Genomic DNA, 17,137 nt, shown 5'->3' with positions numbered 1-17,137 from the left:
ACCTAAATACTTACATAGATATAATTTTAAGATCATTTTTAGAGTTAAGCACTGTCGTGGTGCCTGGGTGGCCCGGTCGGTTAAGCACCCGACTCGATTTCGGCTCAGGTCATGATCTCAATTTTCGAGCCCCGCATTGGGCTCTGTGCTGACAGTGCAGAGCCTGCTTGGGATTCTCTCCCTCTCCTCTCTCTCTACTCCTACCCTGTATGCTCTCTCTGTCTCTCAAAATAAATAAGTAAACTTAAAAAAAATAATTTAAAACGTATATTTAAAGTTAAGCGCCGTCAGGATATTCCTCACCTTAAAGTGCAGTAGGATGTTGATGGGGAACTATCTGGACAGAGATAATTTTTAGGATAATAATGTGTTGCAATCAGTGTATTAGTGACTACGTCTAGATTGAATGATTTTGTGAGCAGAACCCTATTCAACTGCAGAACCCTGACATGTGGAATCCAAGTAGCCAAAGAATATGTTATTATGTACGTAGTTTTGAAAATTAAGGTTTATCAAGTTGATTGATAAATATAGAAAATAATCTCTCCTAATAGTTTAGAATAAGAATGACATTCTAAAGAATACAACTAACTTGTATTCATAAATATTATTTTAAATACTCCCATTATCAAACAGTTCCTAAGATAGAGTGCAGCGTGTCTATCTCAAAACCATCATAAGGAAACCAAAGTGAAGAAAAACAAAATAGGTCAGAAATACCTACGGCGCTGCACACATTCTGTGAGATTAGGCATTCGGTTCCTGGGTACATTAATAGTCAAGAGTTTAAAATTCATAAATATTCGTGCCAAATGTAGGTATTGGTTGTTTGGTACCGTAAGCTTTTTCTTCATGCTCTCATTAGGCAGAAATCTGGACATAATCCTAGAGAAAACCATCCATAAATTATCTATAACTGTCCTAGTGTATATTTAGGGTTTTTAAATTTTAATTTCTGGTTGAAACAACTTAATAAGCTCTTTCTATCCATCTCAGTTCAGAGAAAGTCACTTGGTACATGTGTTGTGGGGAAGAAGCGTAATAAAGAGATGTCTCAGTGCCCCTTGATTTTTCCAAGTGTGGCCTCAGGTAACACGAAGGGTCAGTGTCTCTCCACCTCCCCGTGCCGATGTCCACCATGGCCACCAGCTCATCTTCCATATCTTCTGGCTGCGCGGGAGCTTGACTTGGCGAGACACACCCATCCCTTGTTGTCCGAGCCACCTCACAGCTTCACGTTCTCAAATTACAGCGGAGTCGGGTAGGAAGTGAGGGTGGGGTGAAGGCTACGTAGGCACATATAGGCACTGACTACATTTCACATTGAATGAGGCGTTCAGAGAAGTCGTCACCTCCATCCTGGTCAGGGTAGCTAATGCTAGCTCTAGGAGTGATGAAAGAAGATACCTTAATGCTCTTTATGTACATAGTTTTCTCTGGAGAAATACATCCAGAGATAACTGGAGAGCTCTCATTAATCATACTTCACACGGCAGCCCTTTCTCACAACCTGTTGTTGATTTGCGTGTGCATACTGTGTGACACTCGACATTCACTCTGGCCCTCCTGGCCACCGTCTGTGCCTTTTTCCTACAACAAGTGATGCTGTGACACTGCTGGAGAGCCTCCGTTGGTACCCAGTTCTGACTGTCTCCCCGGGGAAAGCCCCTGGCCCCGCGGGGTGGCCCCTGCCCTGCCCCCCACTTTGGATGCCAGTCGCATGTCCGGGTTATCACCTGTCCTTCTCACTGATGGGCTGTAAATCAGAAGTCCCCATGACTCCCTCCTCCTATGGGACTGATTTGCTAGAGCAACCCGCAGACCTCAGGAAAACGTTGTACTTCCGCGACTCCAGATTTATTACACAGGACGTGACTGGGCAAGAGCCAGATTGAATAGACGCAGGGGGCTATGGGGATCAATGAGAGCAGGTCGTGGGTGGGGATGAAAAAGAACACGGTCCTTGATTGTGTGTTGGGAGATGAGCAGAGGGTTCTGTCCTCTCCAGCTGAGCCATCTTCCCAGCATCCCAAGTGTTCACGCATCGGGAAGTTCTCCAGACCCCTTCCTTTGGTGCTTTCCAAGTCATCTCATTAACATAAGCGCTGCTGTGGTTGGAAGGGTCTTGCTATGAATAACGAAGGAGAGCTTTATCTCTTTTGTCATGTAACTTTTATCCAAGGATTTCTGGAGCTCTGTGCTAGGAGCAGGGAGGTATTCCTAATTACTAACTGCATCACGATATTAAAGGTACACTCACGAATATATAAATGAACATGTGTTTATTTACTCTTTGTGTCCGTGAAGTGGAAAAGAGCCTGTCGCGCGTGTGGCTTCTGATTGTGAAGCACGGTGCGGCCGATGCCGATGTCGATGCGCTCTCTCCTGGCCAGCTGGGTGCCGTCCTTGTCCTGTGGGGACCAGGCTCCCGGGCACACGGTGGCGAGCCGGGAGGTGCCTCTGCTTGGCTGTGGTGCACTGATCCTCCTGTGTCTAGATCTCCCCACGGAAGCTTCGTGATTGATCTCCAGCTCAGGGTCCACTTTGAACCTCACCTTCGGGGAGAGGGTGGATCCGTGCCTTGCTGAGTCAGGTCACACATCCACTGTCTCTGTGGCCTTAAGTGAGAGGCCACCCGATCGTGCAGATCTCCATGCGCCTTTGGGACCACTGTAGTGAGGGCCAAGCCTTCTCTGGGCTAACAGGCCAGGAAGAGTGCTAAAGGAAACGTCAACTCTCTTTTCTCTCTAGACTACGGGGCAAGATTTGCCTTGTGGAATTTTATATGCATCGATGGAATATTATTAGCTCATGTGACAAGCAGTGATTGTTCTTTCCCTCATCATACTTACATAAGTTGGCTTTTATACTTATCATTTGCTTTGTATCTTTCTTCATCACGGTTCAGTAAGCTCCACAAGGCAGCGCTCTGTGGTTCTCCACTGTGTCCCCTGCTCTAACCTCACATCTCCTGGTACATAATCGATTCTCAATAAATACTCATTGAATAAGTTAATGGCGGACTTATTCTTTGACTATCATCCACAAGTCATGGCAAGGATACCTGACTTCCTCAATGTCCTAGAGCTAGTGAGTGACATCCAGAACTTCAGAAGCCAGCAATGTGTCCTACCCAGAAAAATCACCCTATTGTTTCTTTTGCCCTTTAAGAGGTGGCACAGTCCTTTTCTGTTTGCTTGTTTTGTTAGGAAGGGTGCTACTGTGTATAATGTGGTTATACAATTATAAGGTTCAATCTGAAAAGTCAAAATGCACAAGGGAAGTCTTGGAGACGATAGATTGTAAGTCAATACCACATCAATAACCTCAGGTCCACATAAGGTTTGTCAGCCCACTGACTTCCATGTGTTCCTTCCTAAAATATTTTGTGGTGATTGTCTTATTCATTTTCAATTTATTAGTCATTTCTTCTGTCTTATTTATCGTGATCTGAGTTAGGCAGTGGGGATCAAGGAAAGCAGGTGGTGGGTGGAGACAGAAAGGAACACAGTCCCTGACTTCTGACTGCTAATAGTCTGATGGTCTAACAGTGGAGAACAACTACAGCTAATTGCAGCTGCATAATAAGTGAATAACCATGGCCATCCAAGGCCAAACCACCTTTAAGGGGGCAGCAACACTAGAGTCGAGTTCTTAAGAAAGGGATCAGCCCACCCTGGCAGCAGGGTAGGAGAAAAGCGTTTGAAAGATTCATGCAGGGTGAATACTGGCATCATGCTTGTAGGTGAGAGAACGTATGACAGTTTTCTGGGGACACCAGATTATAAGTTTCCGTGTGCTTCAGTTTACAAAGCAAGGTTTGCCTGACTCCAAACCCCACTTATTAATAATTATGCCATAAAACTTCCAAAATGTTCTCTAAGGCCCCTTCCTCTATGGATTTTTTCCAAAACTTGGACCAGATTCCATCTGTTGTGCCCTGGAACATTTTCTCCTGCCTCTGAAAAAGTACACAGGGGCATGATTAAGGCCGGATGTCCCATACTGCCTCAGGGCATGTCTGTCATCGGTCAGCACTGTGAATTGTTTATTGAAGTTGTTTTTCTCTTTTTTTAAAAACATAGTTTGGTCTGTTTTCTCCACCTAAATTTTACACCTTTGGTGACAAGTCTTTGAAAGCCCAAGAAGATTCATGCTAGGAATAGCCACTCATCCCACATCTACTGGATTTTGGTTGATTAAAAAGTCTACTGGTTTATGACTTGATGTATTTATACCACTGTCTGAATGTAATAATGCGTTCAGATTATTCTGCTAATATATAGTCACTTCATTTCTCCGTAGATAAGACAAAATAATTGTCATGGCAACAGGGAACACCAGTTCGTTAAGTAAAATAAACAGGGACTGATTGGGGATGGTGAGTCTTTACACCCCTGAAAGCTGGTGAGATGTGAAAATGCTTTGACTTACATAATTTTCTCCCATTTCTTCAGGTATAGATCTGCCAAGAATTGATAATATTTTTGTTTAGGCAAAGAGACTTGGATGTTTAAATAGGTTTTAGAAATCTCACTTAAAACAACGAAAAATTTCCATTATGTATTTATGCATAATCTCTCCATAATCCCTTGTATCACATAGCCAATGGATTATCAGCTCGGTCACCCAAGATAACTGGGTAACTGAGTATGGGCTTTTTTTTTTCTTTTTAATTATCTGGGAATGACTTCATCCTGAAGGGATTTTGAGTGTTTGGAGACTCTATTAAATGGAACTTAGATAACTTAGTTCAGAAGTAAAATTCATCTAAGGTTTTAAGACTTTAGGGGAATTACTTTGACAAAGTAGTCACTGAGAAATATTTCACAATTATTTCTTAGAAGGAAAATTTCGGCGGAGGGCTTTAGAGACTTAGAAATATTTAACTGTGTCCTTTCTAAAGCTGACTATGTGGACCTTAATTGTTCTGCTTCCTTTTCAGCTCCTTGCGGATATAATGTAACATCTCAGAACGGTACCATTTATTCCCCTGGATTTCCAGATGAGTACCCAATTTTGAAGGACTGCTTCTGGCTTATCACTGTACCTCCTGGCCACGGGGTCTACATCAACTTCACCTTGCTGCAGACTGAAGCTGTTAACGATTACATTGCTGTTTGGTAGGAGAGCCCTTTCATATAAAGTGATACGCGATTGTGCTAAACCATTCCTGCAGCCAGCTACATGGTGCTTGTATGTCAGATTGACGTATAAGAAATGAAATTATTAGGGGGATATGGGAAAGGAAACTTAGCAATGAAATCCGGGAGATACAGAGAATAAATGTCATGTCACATGTTTGAGTTTTACTCCATGGTAGATAAATTCAGGGCTACTCTGAATATAAAATATCCCAAGCTTATTTTATTTTACGTTGTTAAGTATGATAAGAAATGGCACGATAAGAACTTGATGCGTCTGGAAATAGCGAAGACATAATCGCACGCAGCCCTCCCTCCATCCTTTGTGAACTTTGCAGAGCTGCCCTTCCATACGTGTAGGAAATACTACGAGCCAGCAAACGGGGGCGGGGATTTGGGTCCTGGTTCTTCCAAAGAGCCATGTGGCCTGGCGTAAGTTGTCTGTGTGACCCTGGGCTACCTTTGCGTGTCTATGGGGATGACTGTCCTACCTTTGCTTTTGGAAGGGAGAGGTTATGGGGGACACAGAGATTGCCAGGTCCTCTGTGACACTATGGTGGGAGAAGGAGGGGGCATGGACAGGGTGTGAGGAGGTGAGCTTAACTCAGGGTTAAAGATCCACGATGTGCTGCCAGGATGAACTTCCGTGAAAACTGGAGTAATGGCAGGTAACTACACGCTACGCATGCACGAATGCGTGTGTGCCTGTTGGGGAAGTCGGCATAAATGTTAAGGGTTTCTTATTGGAAAGCCTGTAAAGTCAGGGAACAGGGTGAGTTCAGGCTATTGGCAGATCTCAGATACCGATATTACGGGAGTCCGAGTGAGCAGGACGGAGAATACGGGAGCTTATAAATCGTGTGAAGGATTCCAGACTTAGTTCTCAGAGCAAAAAGGACTCAGTAGGTCTTAGGAAGGAGAATCACCTTGACTGCAGAATGCCCAGCCTCACTTTGTGGGAAATATATTAACTGAGGGCAAGAGGGGAGGCCGGCTTTTGAGGCTATAGAAATAACTCTGGCAGGGAGGTGATAACGGCCGACCCAGTGGCTGAGGGAATGAGGAGGAAGCTGAGAACTTGAAATATTAAATTGATCAAGGCAAACATTATAGTATCAGCCATTTCACCTGGATTAACCTATAGATTTAGCAGATGGGAGCGAAGGCTCTTCATATTTAACAAAGTAGAGTGCCTGTTGCAAAGAACACTAAGGAACGAGAGACTGAAAAGTCTCTTCGACTTTGTGACATTACACATCTCGGTATTTCTAAACAGTGTCCAGAAGGTGGTGGTGTTTTATTCGGTTTGTTAAAAACATAACCATTCAACTGAGTAAATTTGAAGATCTAATTGGCTTTATTAAATGATTCATGAATTGAGTAGCATCCCATCTGGCAAGTAGAGAGATGCTTGGGGACTTAGGTGTGCCCAAGGAAGGTTTTCAAGGGAAGAAGGGCGGGGCAAGAAGCCATTAGCAAAAGGAAGGATTGTTTCAGGCAAGGTCACCTTCCCTTAAGGAGAAGGGGGGGTCTTATCATGCAGATTAGCTCCTCTTCCCTGAGGTGGGGGTGGATGGAGACAGTCCTCGAGTCCTCAATGGCGCTGATACTTTCTGAATGATTGGCGGAAAATTTCACTCCAGGAGGGGTTGAAACTGCATTCAGTCTTGCCGTGTGCTCATGGGGCAGGGGACTCCACCTTGGACTGTAGTTTTCTTTTTAAGCAATATTTGAAAATCTTTTAGTTCCGTTCCAAGATCTCCATAAATTTCACCCATAATTAAAGAGACACCATTGAATTTAGACTTTCAAATGTAGGCATTTGCAAGGCAACTGATAGGTGGTATTGCGGCCACCAGAATGAATGTGAACGTGTCTCAGTGATTGGTCTGGAAAGGTCAGCTGTGGGGGGAAAGGAAGTCAGCCCTGAGTTTTCAGGTGTGCGCGGCAGTCCCGTCACCCGGAGCCCGGGTCAGACCAGCCCGCTGATGCCAGGACAGAGTCCAAAAGTCAGAAGAAAATGATCCTTAGTTTCAGCTGTAATTAGGAGCTTTCCATCAAACGTCTCTCTCTTCCCTAGGGATGGGCCTGATCAGAACTCACCTCAGCTGGGAGTTTTCAGTGGGAATACGGCCCTGGAAACCGCGTATAGCTCCACCAACCAAGTCCTGCTCAAGTTCCACAGCGACTTTTCAAATGGAGGCTTCTTTGTTCTCAATTTTCACGGTCAGTGCATTTTCACCTTGTTGAGGCAGGTGGAGAATCGCATTTGGTTTTGCTGGTAGGGTTGACATAGGCCTCCTCTCCAGCTCAAGTTCCTTGATTGTGCCCAGCGAGAGCCTTAGGGGATTTTCTTGAGTTCCATGTCAGGGTTTCCTGTGATCCTCTTTTGCTTAATGGTATTTGATTATATCACGTCTGGTTTATGGGAAGTTTGGATTCCTTCCAAGGTAAGTGGATTGCAAATGCAACTGATATGGAGACCCTTGAAAGACATTGAGTGCCTTTGTGGATTTCCTCATCCCTGTCTCCGGGGGGATCAAGGTAGCAAGCGTCATGTGATTACAGATGAGGCAAAAGCAGATCTAATGGTTTTGAAAATAAATAATTGGGAAAACAGCGTATCAGCACCTGACATCTCGTAAGGACTGTGTCCACGGAGGTCCTCAGATGTGAGGCAGGGGGAGACCTTATCAAATGTAAATATGGACCCGCCACCAGGCCATGGGTGAACCATCTCTGTGGCAGAATCCCAAGTATATGTGAAGTGATTTTATTTCAATGTCATAATTTTTAAAACTGTACACTTCTTTCCCTTTGACTTTATTATATCTTCTTTGGCACGAAATAATCCCATACGCATGTGAAGCTTGAGAATTTTATAAAGCGATGATTTAAACATATAGACATTGCAGTGTCCCTAAGCATTAAAACAACATAAGAGGAATGCTTTTTGTAATATTTTTGTTTATTCAGCAAATGTAATTACAGTTAATTTTTTTCCCCATAAACCGTTTAGCATTTCAGCTCAAGAAATGCCAACCTCCCCCGGCCGTTCCACAGGCAGAAATGCTTACTGAGGATGAAGATTTTGAAATAGGTAATGTTTCCTTCACTAGGATACCATCAGCTCAGTCCAGCTTTTTACACCAACTCCTAACTCGGATGAGTAAGCGAGCGAGTACTTGTCAGAAATATTCTAAAGCATTATTAGGGGCTTATCCATAGAGGTTATTAATCGAATAAATACGGCTTTCTTCCTTCATCTCTGTGATGTTTGTTTTCTGAATTTGAATTTGGCTTTTTTCATTTTGAGCACCTCCTGATTCTGCCCCCCTCCCCGCCCCCCACCGGCATTTTCTAGTTTGTATTTTTCTTTTGAGTCAAGTTTTCAGAGACAGGCTTACACAGATATTTGTGTTTGGTTAGAAAAGCATGTTCATCCACGAGAAGGACTTAATCATGTGCAGCTAAAATAATGATTAGTATAACATTGACCTTTCACAGACACTGGAATGTAATGGTGAATATATTTAATGATCATATTTGGAAATTCTGCTTTATCATTCTATATTAATGGCCTGTTTCATTAAATAATCATCAGGTCACATTAGGAAACCAGCCGTGGCATATGTTTGTGGTATAATTACCATGACCCAGGATTTCTCTGTCTCAGTAACAAATACAACACCCTGTTCGCACACCATGTCTCAGACCACTGGTCAAACCACGTGCCCCAATTTCTGGTTACTCATAATGGCTCAGTTAATGGGAACATTGCACTAATTAGGGCAGGGTCACAGTTTAGCCCTCTCTGGATGCATTAAAGCCCTTCTATTCTACATCCTTAAATTCCAAGCGTCTAGTTCCCTTTTTTTTTTTTTTAAATAGGATTACTATCAGTTAAGATAGCATTTTTGTGCGTCAAGAAGTGAAAATGCTACCATTTTATTCAACAGACTAAAACTGAATGCAGGTGTTGGTTCGGAAGTGGTCTGCTCATTGATGTCATTTGCTAAGGGGTCATGTATTCCTTTAATACGTTCACACACCCTGTATGTCGCGGAAAGCTAAGCCCCAGGTCTGTTGTGCTGACTCTTGCAGGGGATTTTGTGAAGTACCAGTGCCACCCTGGGTACACGCTGGTAGGGACTGACACGCTGGCCTGCAGGCTCAGTTCCCAGCTGCAGTTTGAAGGCTCTCCCCCAACGTGTGAAGGTACGCACAGCTCAACACAGCCAATGTACTTGTCCACAGAGAACGATACTGCTGGGAAAGGTCTACATTTGGGCTTTTGGTTCTTTTTGCATGACTCTGAATTTAATCTCTGAGTTAGGATCTCATTGCAATCAAAATTACCTGCTAACAGAAATACCTAATTACCTTTCTCTTTCAGCTATCTCTAAAAGACAAATCAAAGTCCTGTCAAACACAAAGTCTTTCCCAATAGTTCATCAGAAAATTTTCGAACATTTGGCAATGTTGAAATAAGTTAAAAATAAGCATCTGAATAGCTATCACCGAGGGTCCACCATTAATATTTACCATGTATCCTTTGTCACATGTCTGTTTTCTTTTTATCCATCCATTAATGTATCTGCTACTTTTGATGCATCTCAAGGCTAACTACAGGCATCGCCACACTTCCCTCCTAATACGTCAGCATGCATAAAATTATCTAGTGTTTACTGTATTTTGTGTAACATTTACACATGTTGAAATGTATGTTTGTTGCATACAATAAATGCACCCGTTTCATGTATTCACATGTCCTTAAAATACATAGACTGTAGGCAATAACAGACAGTATAATTAGATCACTTTTCAAAATATTTGAGGGGCTCCTGGGTGGCTCATTCGGTTAGGTGTCCAACTCGTGATCTGGGGTCAGGGTGCGATCTCATGGCTTCTGGGATCCAGCACCACATCGGGCTCTGTGCTGACAGTGCGGAGCCTGCTTGCGATTCCCTCCCCCCCCCCCAAAATAAATAAAAAACAAACTTCAAAATATTTGAAAGGCTCCACTCTCAAGTAGTATTGGGAGAAAAAAAACACTGGAAAAAATATATAAATAAGTTGAAGGGTTTTCCAAATTAGAATAGTTTTTATTTTGTGACTTGAAACTCACAGTAAACATTCAATTCATTGAAAGAATGGGACCTCCCTCCTTTCAAGGAATTTGAGCACTATCATTCATTAGGGATGATGAAGCACTCAAAAGTTAGGAAGGGAACACCAGCGCCCCAGTCCGGACTCCCATCAAGTGACCCGGGTGGACCATTAGTCCCTTGGACATCGTGTGCCAGGAGGATGGTCAGTCTGCCTTATTTATGGGATTGCGGTAAAGATGCGGAGAACATTACATTATTCCAGGTGTTACATGATGTTAGTTGCTGTGTAAGAAGCAACTTTCTTTGTACCGCGCTGGTATCGATTTTACAAGGGCTCACACCTGTGGTGTGGTTCTTGCGGAATGTGGTAGTAACTTCCTGCATTCTCCTTATGAATCAGGTAGAATCCTAGTCACCCGGGGAGAGGAAAACAATTTTCACCATCATCTGAGGAAGATCTGGAATGAAGTAGCTTTAAATAACCATGATACCTCAGATTAAGTCAAAGAAAAATTACTTCCAAATCGTGTCACTGGGAGAGCCAGTGGGTGTGGGCAGAGAGCAAACCCCTGTAAACACCCAGAGGACCCACCCAGTTGTGGGAGGTGCTGAAACTCTGCTTCACGGGTGCCTCCCTTAAAGTTGGGCCGCATGGGGTGCTGGGTTGGGAGACTGAGTCATTATTTTCTTGGAAAAAAATCTGTGTCGGTACCATGTTACGTCAGCAAAAACCATCTACAGTGGATTTTTTTCCCATTTTATATAAAAATTAATGGAGGTGCATCGTGTGTTTTAAAGGCACATTTTAATTCCAACGAACAGAGCCATAAATTCCTCAACAGAGATGACTTTAAGCAAGGACGGTCTTAGTTGATTAGTGAAGAAAGGCATAAATATTTATTTAACACGCACTTCAAAAATAAGGGAAATTACTTTATTATGTTGGCTACCTCCAAGATTAACCTACTTTTTATTTAAATGAAATTAATTCATGACAGTCCAGGAACAGAGTAAATCAGGACAACATGAACACCATTCTCTAAATTACTTGGCTCTCGCACCCGTCTGCGGGGAGAATTCTGCTAACAAGACTCGTTCTCCCAGCTCGGGCCAGAGGGTCTCGCGCCCTAATCTGTAGCAATTACTACAGATGACAGTGTAGTTCTCTTCTCTTACAATTCAGGAGTCAATTTGTTTAAAACAGACTGAGAGTTAGCTTAGCTGCTGTTCCCTAAATCCTCATTATTAAAAAAATAAGTAAATAAATAAAGGAAATAGGGGCTCAGATGTCTTTTATCAAATACTTGATCACTGAATGATAATCTTCCTTCTAGCACTTTCTACCAGTTGGTTGGGCTCAAGGGGAGGGGGTGGGCAATCCCCCAATAAATTATTGATAGAAAATCGTGTTAGTTACAAGTCCTTCTTCTTCACATGTCATCATCCTTTTAGAAGTTCCACTTGGAAAATTATTACCACCTTTTGGGTGATTGATTCTTCCTTGGGAACGAACAGTGGGAGCAACTTGTTCCTTGAAAGGTAGCATCCTATGCAGATAAATTATACCCTGTTGGATACCAATCCTCGTTTAGAAAACACTACATGAGGATCTGGAATCTTTCCCAAGACCACCAGGCAATTCTCCCGTTCGTCCCAGACCCTGGCTGAACGTCCTACAGTTGAACTCAATTCTGATACTCTACTTGGAGACAGGGTCAGACCCCACAGGGTAAGGGCTTAGTCCCACAAGGCTGTCCCCACTCCCGAGGCCAGTCACAAATTCAGGTAATCCCTTGTGCTTCTTAGTGACCTGCTGTAGGCCAGAAGTACTCATGGTCCCTTTTTGGGTTTTGCCCTGTGTTAGAAGAGCCCATGTAACTGAGGGAAACATTTATTTACATGTGTCATATACGTATGTGTATGTATATATATGTATACACATACATACACATACGTATATGACACATGTAAATATACATATATATACATATATATACATACACATATATATGCACACACGTATATATATTTATATATATTATACACATATATACATTATATATATTTATTTATAAAATATATATATATAATTGTATTTATGTTTATTTTTGAGAGAGAGAGAGAGAGATACAGAGCACAAGCAGGGGAGGGGCAGAGAGAGAGGGAGACACAGAATCCGAAGCAGGCTCCAGGTTCCAAGTTGTCAGCACAGAGCACAGCGTGGGGCTTGAACTCACGAACCGTGAGATCATGACCTGAGCTGAAGTTGGATGCTTAACCTGCTGAGCCACCCAGGTACCCCATCAGTTATATTTTTTTATATCATAAAGAATTATATTCTGTATCCTTTAGGGTGTAATTATGTCCTAAAGGATGTAATAAATATAAAAATACAAGTTTTTCCTTTATATTCTAAAGGATGTAATAAAGGGTACAGATGAATAGTCTGATGAAGAGGTACAGGGTGCAGGGTGAAAGGAGTTCTCAGCACATGAGCATCTGGGCCCTGGATTTGGGGTATAAGAGGTTTTATAGGGCCAGTCTCCCCTCCTCTGAACCCCAAGCCCGTGGTCCTACTGGAAGTCTGTGAGGGGGGCAGGAATTTCAGCCCACTCATCACTGGCTCTCTCTGCTGACCAGCCCCATACTGAGGCTACCAAGGGACCCACCCCAAGTCGCCTTATTGGCCTAGACTCAGGTGTAATCCAAAGGGGCTCGTCCTGACCAAGACATGCTCAACATGCACGAAGTGCCAAGGGTTTTGAAGGTCTGTGCCAGGAACCTGGGAAAAAGACCAGATAAGTTTTACAACAGAGTCACGTTAAGGAAAGAGAACCCCTTCAAAAACCGAAGAGGAGTAATAACCAAGGTCTGGAAACAAGAGAGGACGTGGGGTGTCCAGGAAAGAAGAGGAAAGGAGAACACTTTGCTCTTAGGATGTGTTGGGGAAGTGGCATTAAGTGTGCTGGAAACTACACATGGGGCCACATTTTAAAAGGCCTTCAGTATTGGGTGGCTTCAGCCTGTGGACAGTGCAAATCCATCCGTAGTTTTTAAAATATTCAATTACAAAGAAATCAGAAACCTATATTTTCAACAAACGCTAAAGACAACCAGCGTCCTTGAGATAATGACCATTTGTTGGAAAGCTCGAGACCAGAACATGCCTGTCCAGGGCTCTGGGTCACAGCTTTCCCACTTGTTTATAGAGCTCTCTGTTTACAATTCTCTGAGACCTCCGGGTGCTTTTAAGAATTAGTTTTAATTATTTACAAAGCCTAATGCTTGACTGCGTTATTTTTGCTGAAGGCCTGCAAGATGCATTCAATAATATGCTTTGGTTTTAAGCCTCGCATTTTCTTTTTCTTCAAAAATAAGCTGAAGGAATAGCTTCTCGCCGAGGTGGGCTGGCTCAAAGCTCAGGGGACCTTCTCAGGGAGGCGCGCTCTTTTAGAGGCATCTTTGATGGGAACCTCAAACAGATGCTTCCCGTGGTGGGAGGGATCCCCGGGGGAGACGGTGGAGACACGGGATGTGTGTAATGCGTGAATGCTGATCTAGAAATGAACAGCCAGGCCCTGGGAGAGCCCCTCCATCTCCAAACTCCCCGCTGTGGGTGTGTGTAACTCCCAGCAAGGATGTAGAGCGAGGGACAGGAAGGAAGAGGCTCATATGAAAGAGCCAGAGAAACAAATGAATCAGAAACACGTTAACTCCCAGGGAGATATATTCAAGTGCATTTTAAAACAGTATGTATGTCTGGAAAAAAGAAAATGTTGAGTGTTGTAAGACAAAGGAAGCAAATAATTGCACCTATACTTTGATTGTGACTTCTCTAAGAAACAGAAGCAGGATTTGAGAATGAAAGGAATGAAAATAGCTAAGCTAAAGATTCTGTTTCTGATTTATCACCACTCACAGCTTTCAAACCCTGGAGGGCTGTCCTTTCACCAGGTGGATGTCAGCAACTTAGGGAGGATTGTCTGCTCCTAGACAATCTGCCGCCCAGTGTCGCCTACTGACCATAGCGGCGGGATAAAATCAGAGAGAGGAGATTTGGCCTAAACCTTTCTCCCGGGTCGTACCACAGAAGGGAAGGTGCTGGAATGGCATCCTTCCTCAGGAAGAGGCAGGCAGGGGGTCAAACCCTTCCAGGCTTTGAAACACCTGCCCGTGTAGTGCTTCAGACTGAAGGAGAGGGTTTGCGTGTGTTCACTGATTATAACCCTTGAGAGTAGTTTCAATTGCCTCTAGCCCTGGCTCTCGCTGCAAAGTCAAGGGTGATCTGTGGAGACTCTGAACCTCCAAGCCCTGCACATTCACACCCAGATACGTCCGGTTTTTTAATGTGTTCTTTTAAAAAATGCCAATGTGTTCATTTTTGAAAGGGCATAATAGATTTTACGGGGTGATCTTACCACTATCACAGAAGAAATTACTTTTTAAATTAAATTGCTTTAGGCTGAGTGTTTTGGTTTGAATTATTTTTTTATATAACTTACCATTAATTAACACTGAACATATTCTTAAAAGTCTACCTAAATACTTATTTATTAAAAAGGGTTCTTGGGCACCTGGGTGGCTCAGTCGGTTAAGCGTCCGACTCTTGATTTTGGCTGAGGTCATGATCTCACCGTTCTTGAGTTCAAGCCCTGCATCAGGTTCTGTGCTGACAGCATGGAGCCTGCTTGGGCTTCTCTCTCTCTCTGTCTCTCTCTCTCTCTCTCTCTCTCTCTGTCTCTGTCTCTCTCTCTCAAAAATAAATAAACTTTAAAAAAGGGTTCTATGAAATGTTTCATCTTTGGTGATCTTATGCCTAAAATTTATAAATTTTATGATACACAGAATAAGAACACTAAGACAAATGAAAGATAAAAAAAGGAAAAGTTTCCTTTTATCAGACAGTTACTGGAATCAAAACATATTACATGTGATTTGCCCATCAGGTTGTGAAATGTCTTTATTTTGAAATGTATGAATTAATAACATAAATTTGATTAATTAAAAGGAGATAATTCAAAAAATAAGACACATTTCTCCAACAAAAGCTCTTTTTCATGAAGGAAAAGCTGATCATTTAACTTTTTAAAATTTTATAAGTAGTTTTGCTATTATCTCTGTTTACTTTTGAACCATGATCAATAGAGAAAAATTGTTTTCTCCATAATTGTATAAATAAACTATTTCTGGAAGATAATGAAATTATCATTGAAATAAATTACTGATTGTGATACTGATGGTTTTCTTCTGTGTGTTCATACCTGTGCAGATCAGTTTTATTTTAATGACTCTGGAAGCAGTTGAATAAAGCAAAAAGGAAAGCGGGAGGGGAAAAAGTATGTCAGTGTGTCCACACTATCTTAATGATTCGTTCATAAAGATAAATTGATAACTGATTCATTATGATAAATTCATCCTTTACAAATCACTACTCGTACTCAACACTGTAACAACCCAAAGATCCAGTATGGCTTTCAGCCCAGAACTTTCTCATTCATCTCTTATCACAGTCCCAAGAAGTCAAATCACATGTGTAAAATTTACTATTCCTTTTTTGTTTGTTTGTTTGTTTATATTTGAGAGAGAGAGAGAGAGAGTGGGTAGGAGAGGGGCAGAGAGAGAGGGAGGCACAGACTCCGAAGCGGCTCCAGGCTAGCAAAGAGCCCGTCGCGGAGCTCGAACTCACCAACCGGTGAGATGGTGACCTGAGCCGAAGTCAGCCACTTAACTGAATGACTCACCCAGGTGCCCCTAAAATTTACTATTCTAAATGAAATTAAAAGTATTAAATTATATCAAAGTATTATATTAAAAGGAAGAAATAAATAGTATCATTTTCTGTTAACCGAAGATAATTGCACAATGTTTCTGCGATACTACATTGAAAAGGTGAGTTGGGAAAACATGGGATCCTAGGATCCCTGCCCCAGTTGAAGGTGTGTGGGCAATTCAGTCACAGAGCAAAAGAAACATGGTAGTTTTAACCACTCCTGTGTGGCTGCTTCTCACCTCACTCACACAGGTTAACAGGGCCAAGGGTGTGCTTCGCCATCGCTTCCAGAAAAAGAAAACTTTCAGGGTCCAGGTTTCTTTCAAGCGACCGCTTTATCAAAGTTGGCTGCCCTAGTGTCAGCGGCTTAATCTCTTTGATCTCTCTATCTAATCACCTTGTATATCGGCGTATATATTACATACGTGTATATAATTCTCATTTAAATTATAGGTCGGTATAATTATTATAAATGATAATTACTCATTATTCAGTGGTTTTCTCCTGCTGTGTTTGTCTCTTGTATTAAATTTGGTCACAGCTCAGTAGGATAGCTCCACACCCCCTCCCCCGCTGCCACCATTGGCTTGTAAATATAGGGATAGAAACTCTCCTATGGATGTCGGCTTCATTTTGTTAAGGAAAATTTTTACTGGTATTTTTCTCACTAGCGCAATGCCCAGCAAATGAAGTCCGGACAGAATCTTCTGGAGTCATCCTCAGCCCAGGTTACCCAGGCAACTATTTTAACTCCCAGACGTGCTCATGGAGTATTAAAGTGGAACCAAACTATAACATCACCATCTTTGTGGATACATTTCAAAGTGAAAAGCAGTTTGATGCACTGGAGGTGTTCGATGGTAAGTTTCTTGTTTCCTTTCTTTTCTTTTTTATATCAGTAATCTCTCTTAGTGTAATAAAAACACCATTATCATGTTTTTGTTACACAGGACTTTAGTATATCTTTGGGTTAAATTATCTCTCCCCCAAACGAAAATGAATTGTTCTTGCACTTGTATGGTCTCAGAGATCAATTGTGGAACATGAAAATATTTTTGTTAATGTTTCAACTTTTAAGCAATTAATGTGCTACTGATGCACTCTGAAAATGT

The 17,137-nt window shown here is 42.3% G+C and overlaps 1 protein-coding gene across 5 annotated transcripts in view; it reads left to right on the top strand.

Annotated features, from left to right (window-relative positions):
• Positions 1 to 17,137, top strand: part of CSMD1 (CUB and Sushi multiple domains 1) — a 2,016,488-nt gene that overhangs the window by 1,852,820 nt on the left and 146,531 nt on the right. For 4 of the 5 annotated variants that reach the window (XM_058719852.1, XM_058719850.1, XM_058719854.1 and 1 more), the window contains 5 exons: positions 4,946 to 5,123; positions 7,225 to 7,370; positions 8,164 to 8,244; positions 9,249 to 9,362; positions 16,697 to 16,885. In XM_058719852.1, the coding sequence (XP_058575835.1) occupies positions 4,946 to 5,123; positions 7,225 to 7,370; positions 8,164 to 8,244; positions 9,249 to 9,362; positions 16,697 to 16,885 (708 nt within the window). The remainder of the gene's footprint in view (positions 1 to 4,945; positions 5,124 to 7,224; positions 7,371 to 8,163; positions 8,245 to 9,248; positions 9,363 to 16,696; positions 16,886 to 17,137) is intronic. The other variant, XM_058719853.1, reaches the window with a different exon arrangement.

Source organism: Neofelis nebulosa, chromosome 3 (genome assembly GCF_028018385.1).
Source record: "Neofelis nebulosa isolate mNeoNeb1 chromosome 3, mNeoNeb1.pri, whole genome shotgun sequence".
Taxonomy (NCBI): Eukaryota; Metazoa; Chordata; class Mammalia; order Carnivora; family Felidae; genus Neofelis; species Neofelis nebulosa.
Note: the sequence above shows the minus strand (reverse complement) of the source record. Positions and strands in the feature narration are given on the sequence as shown.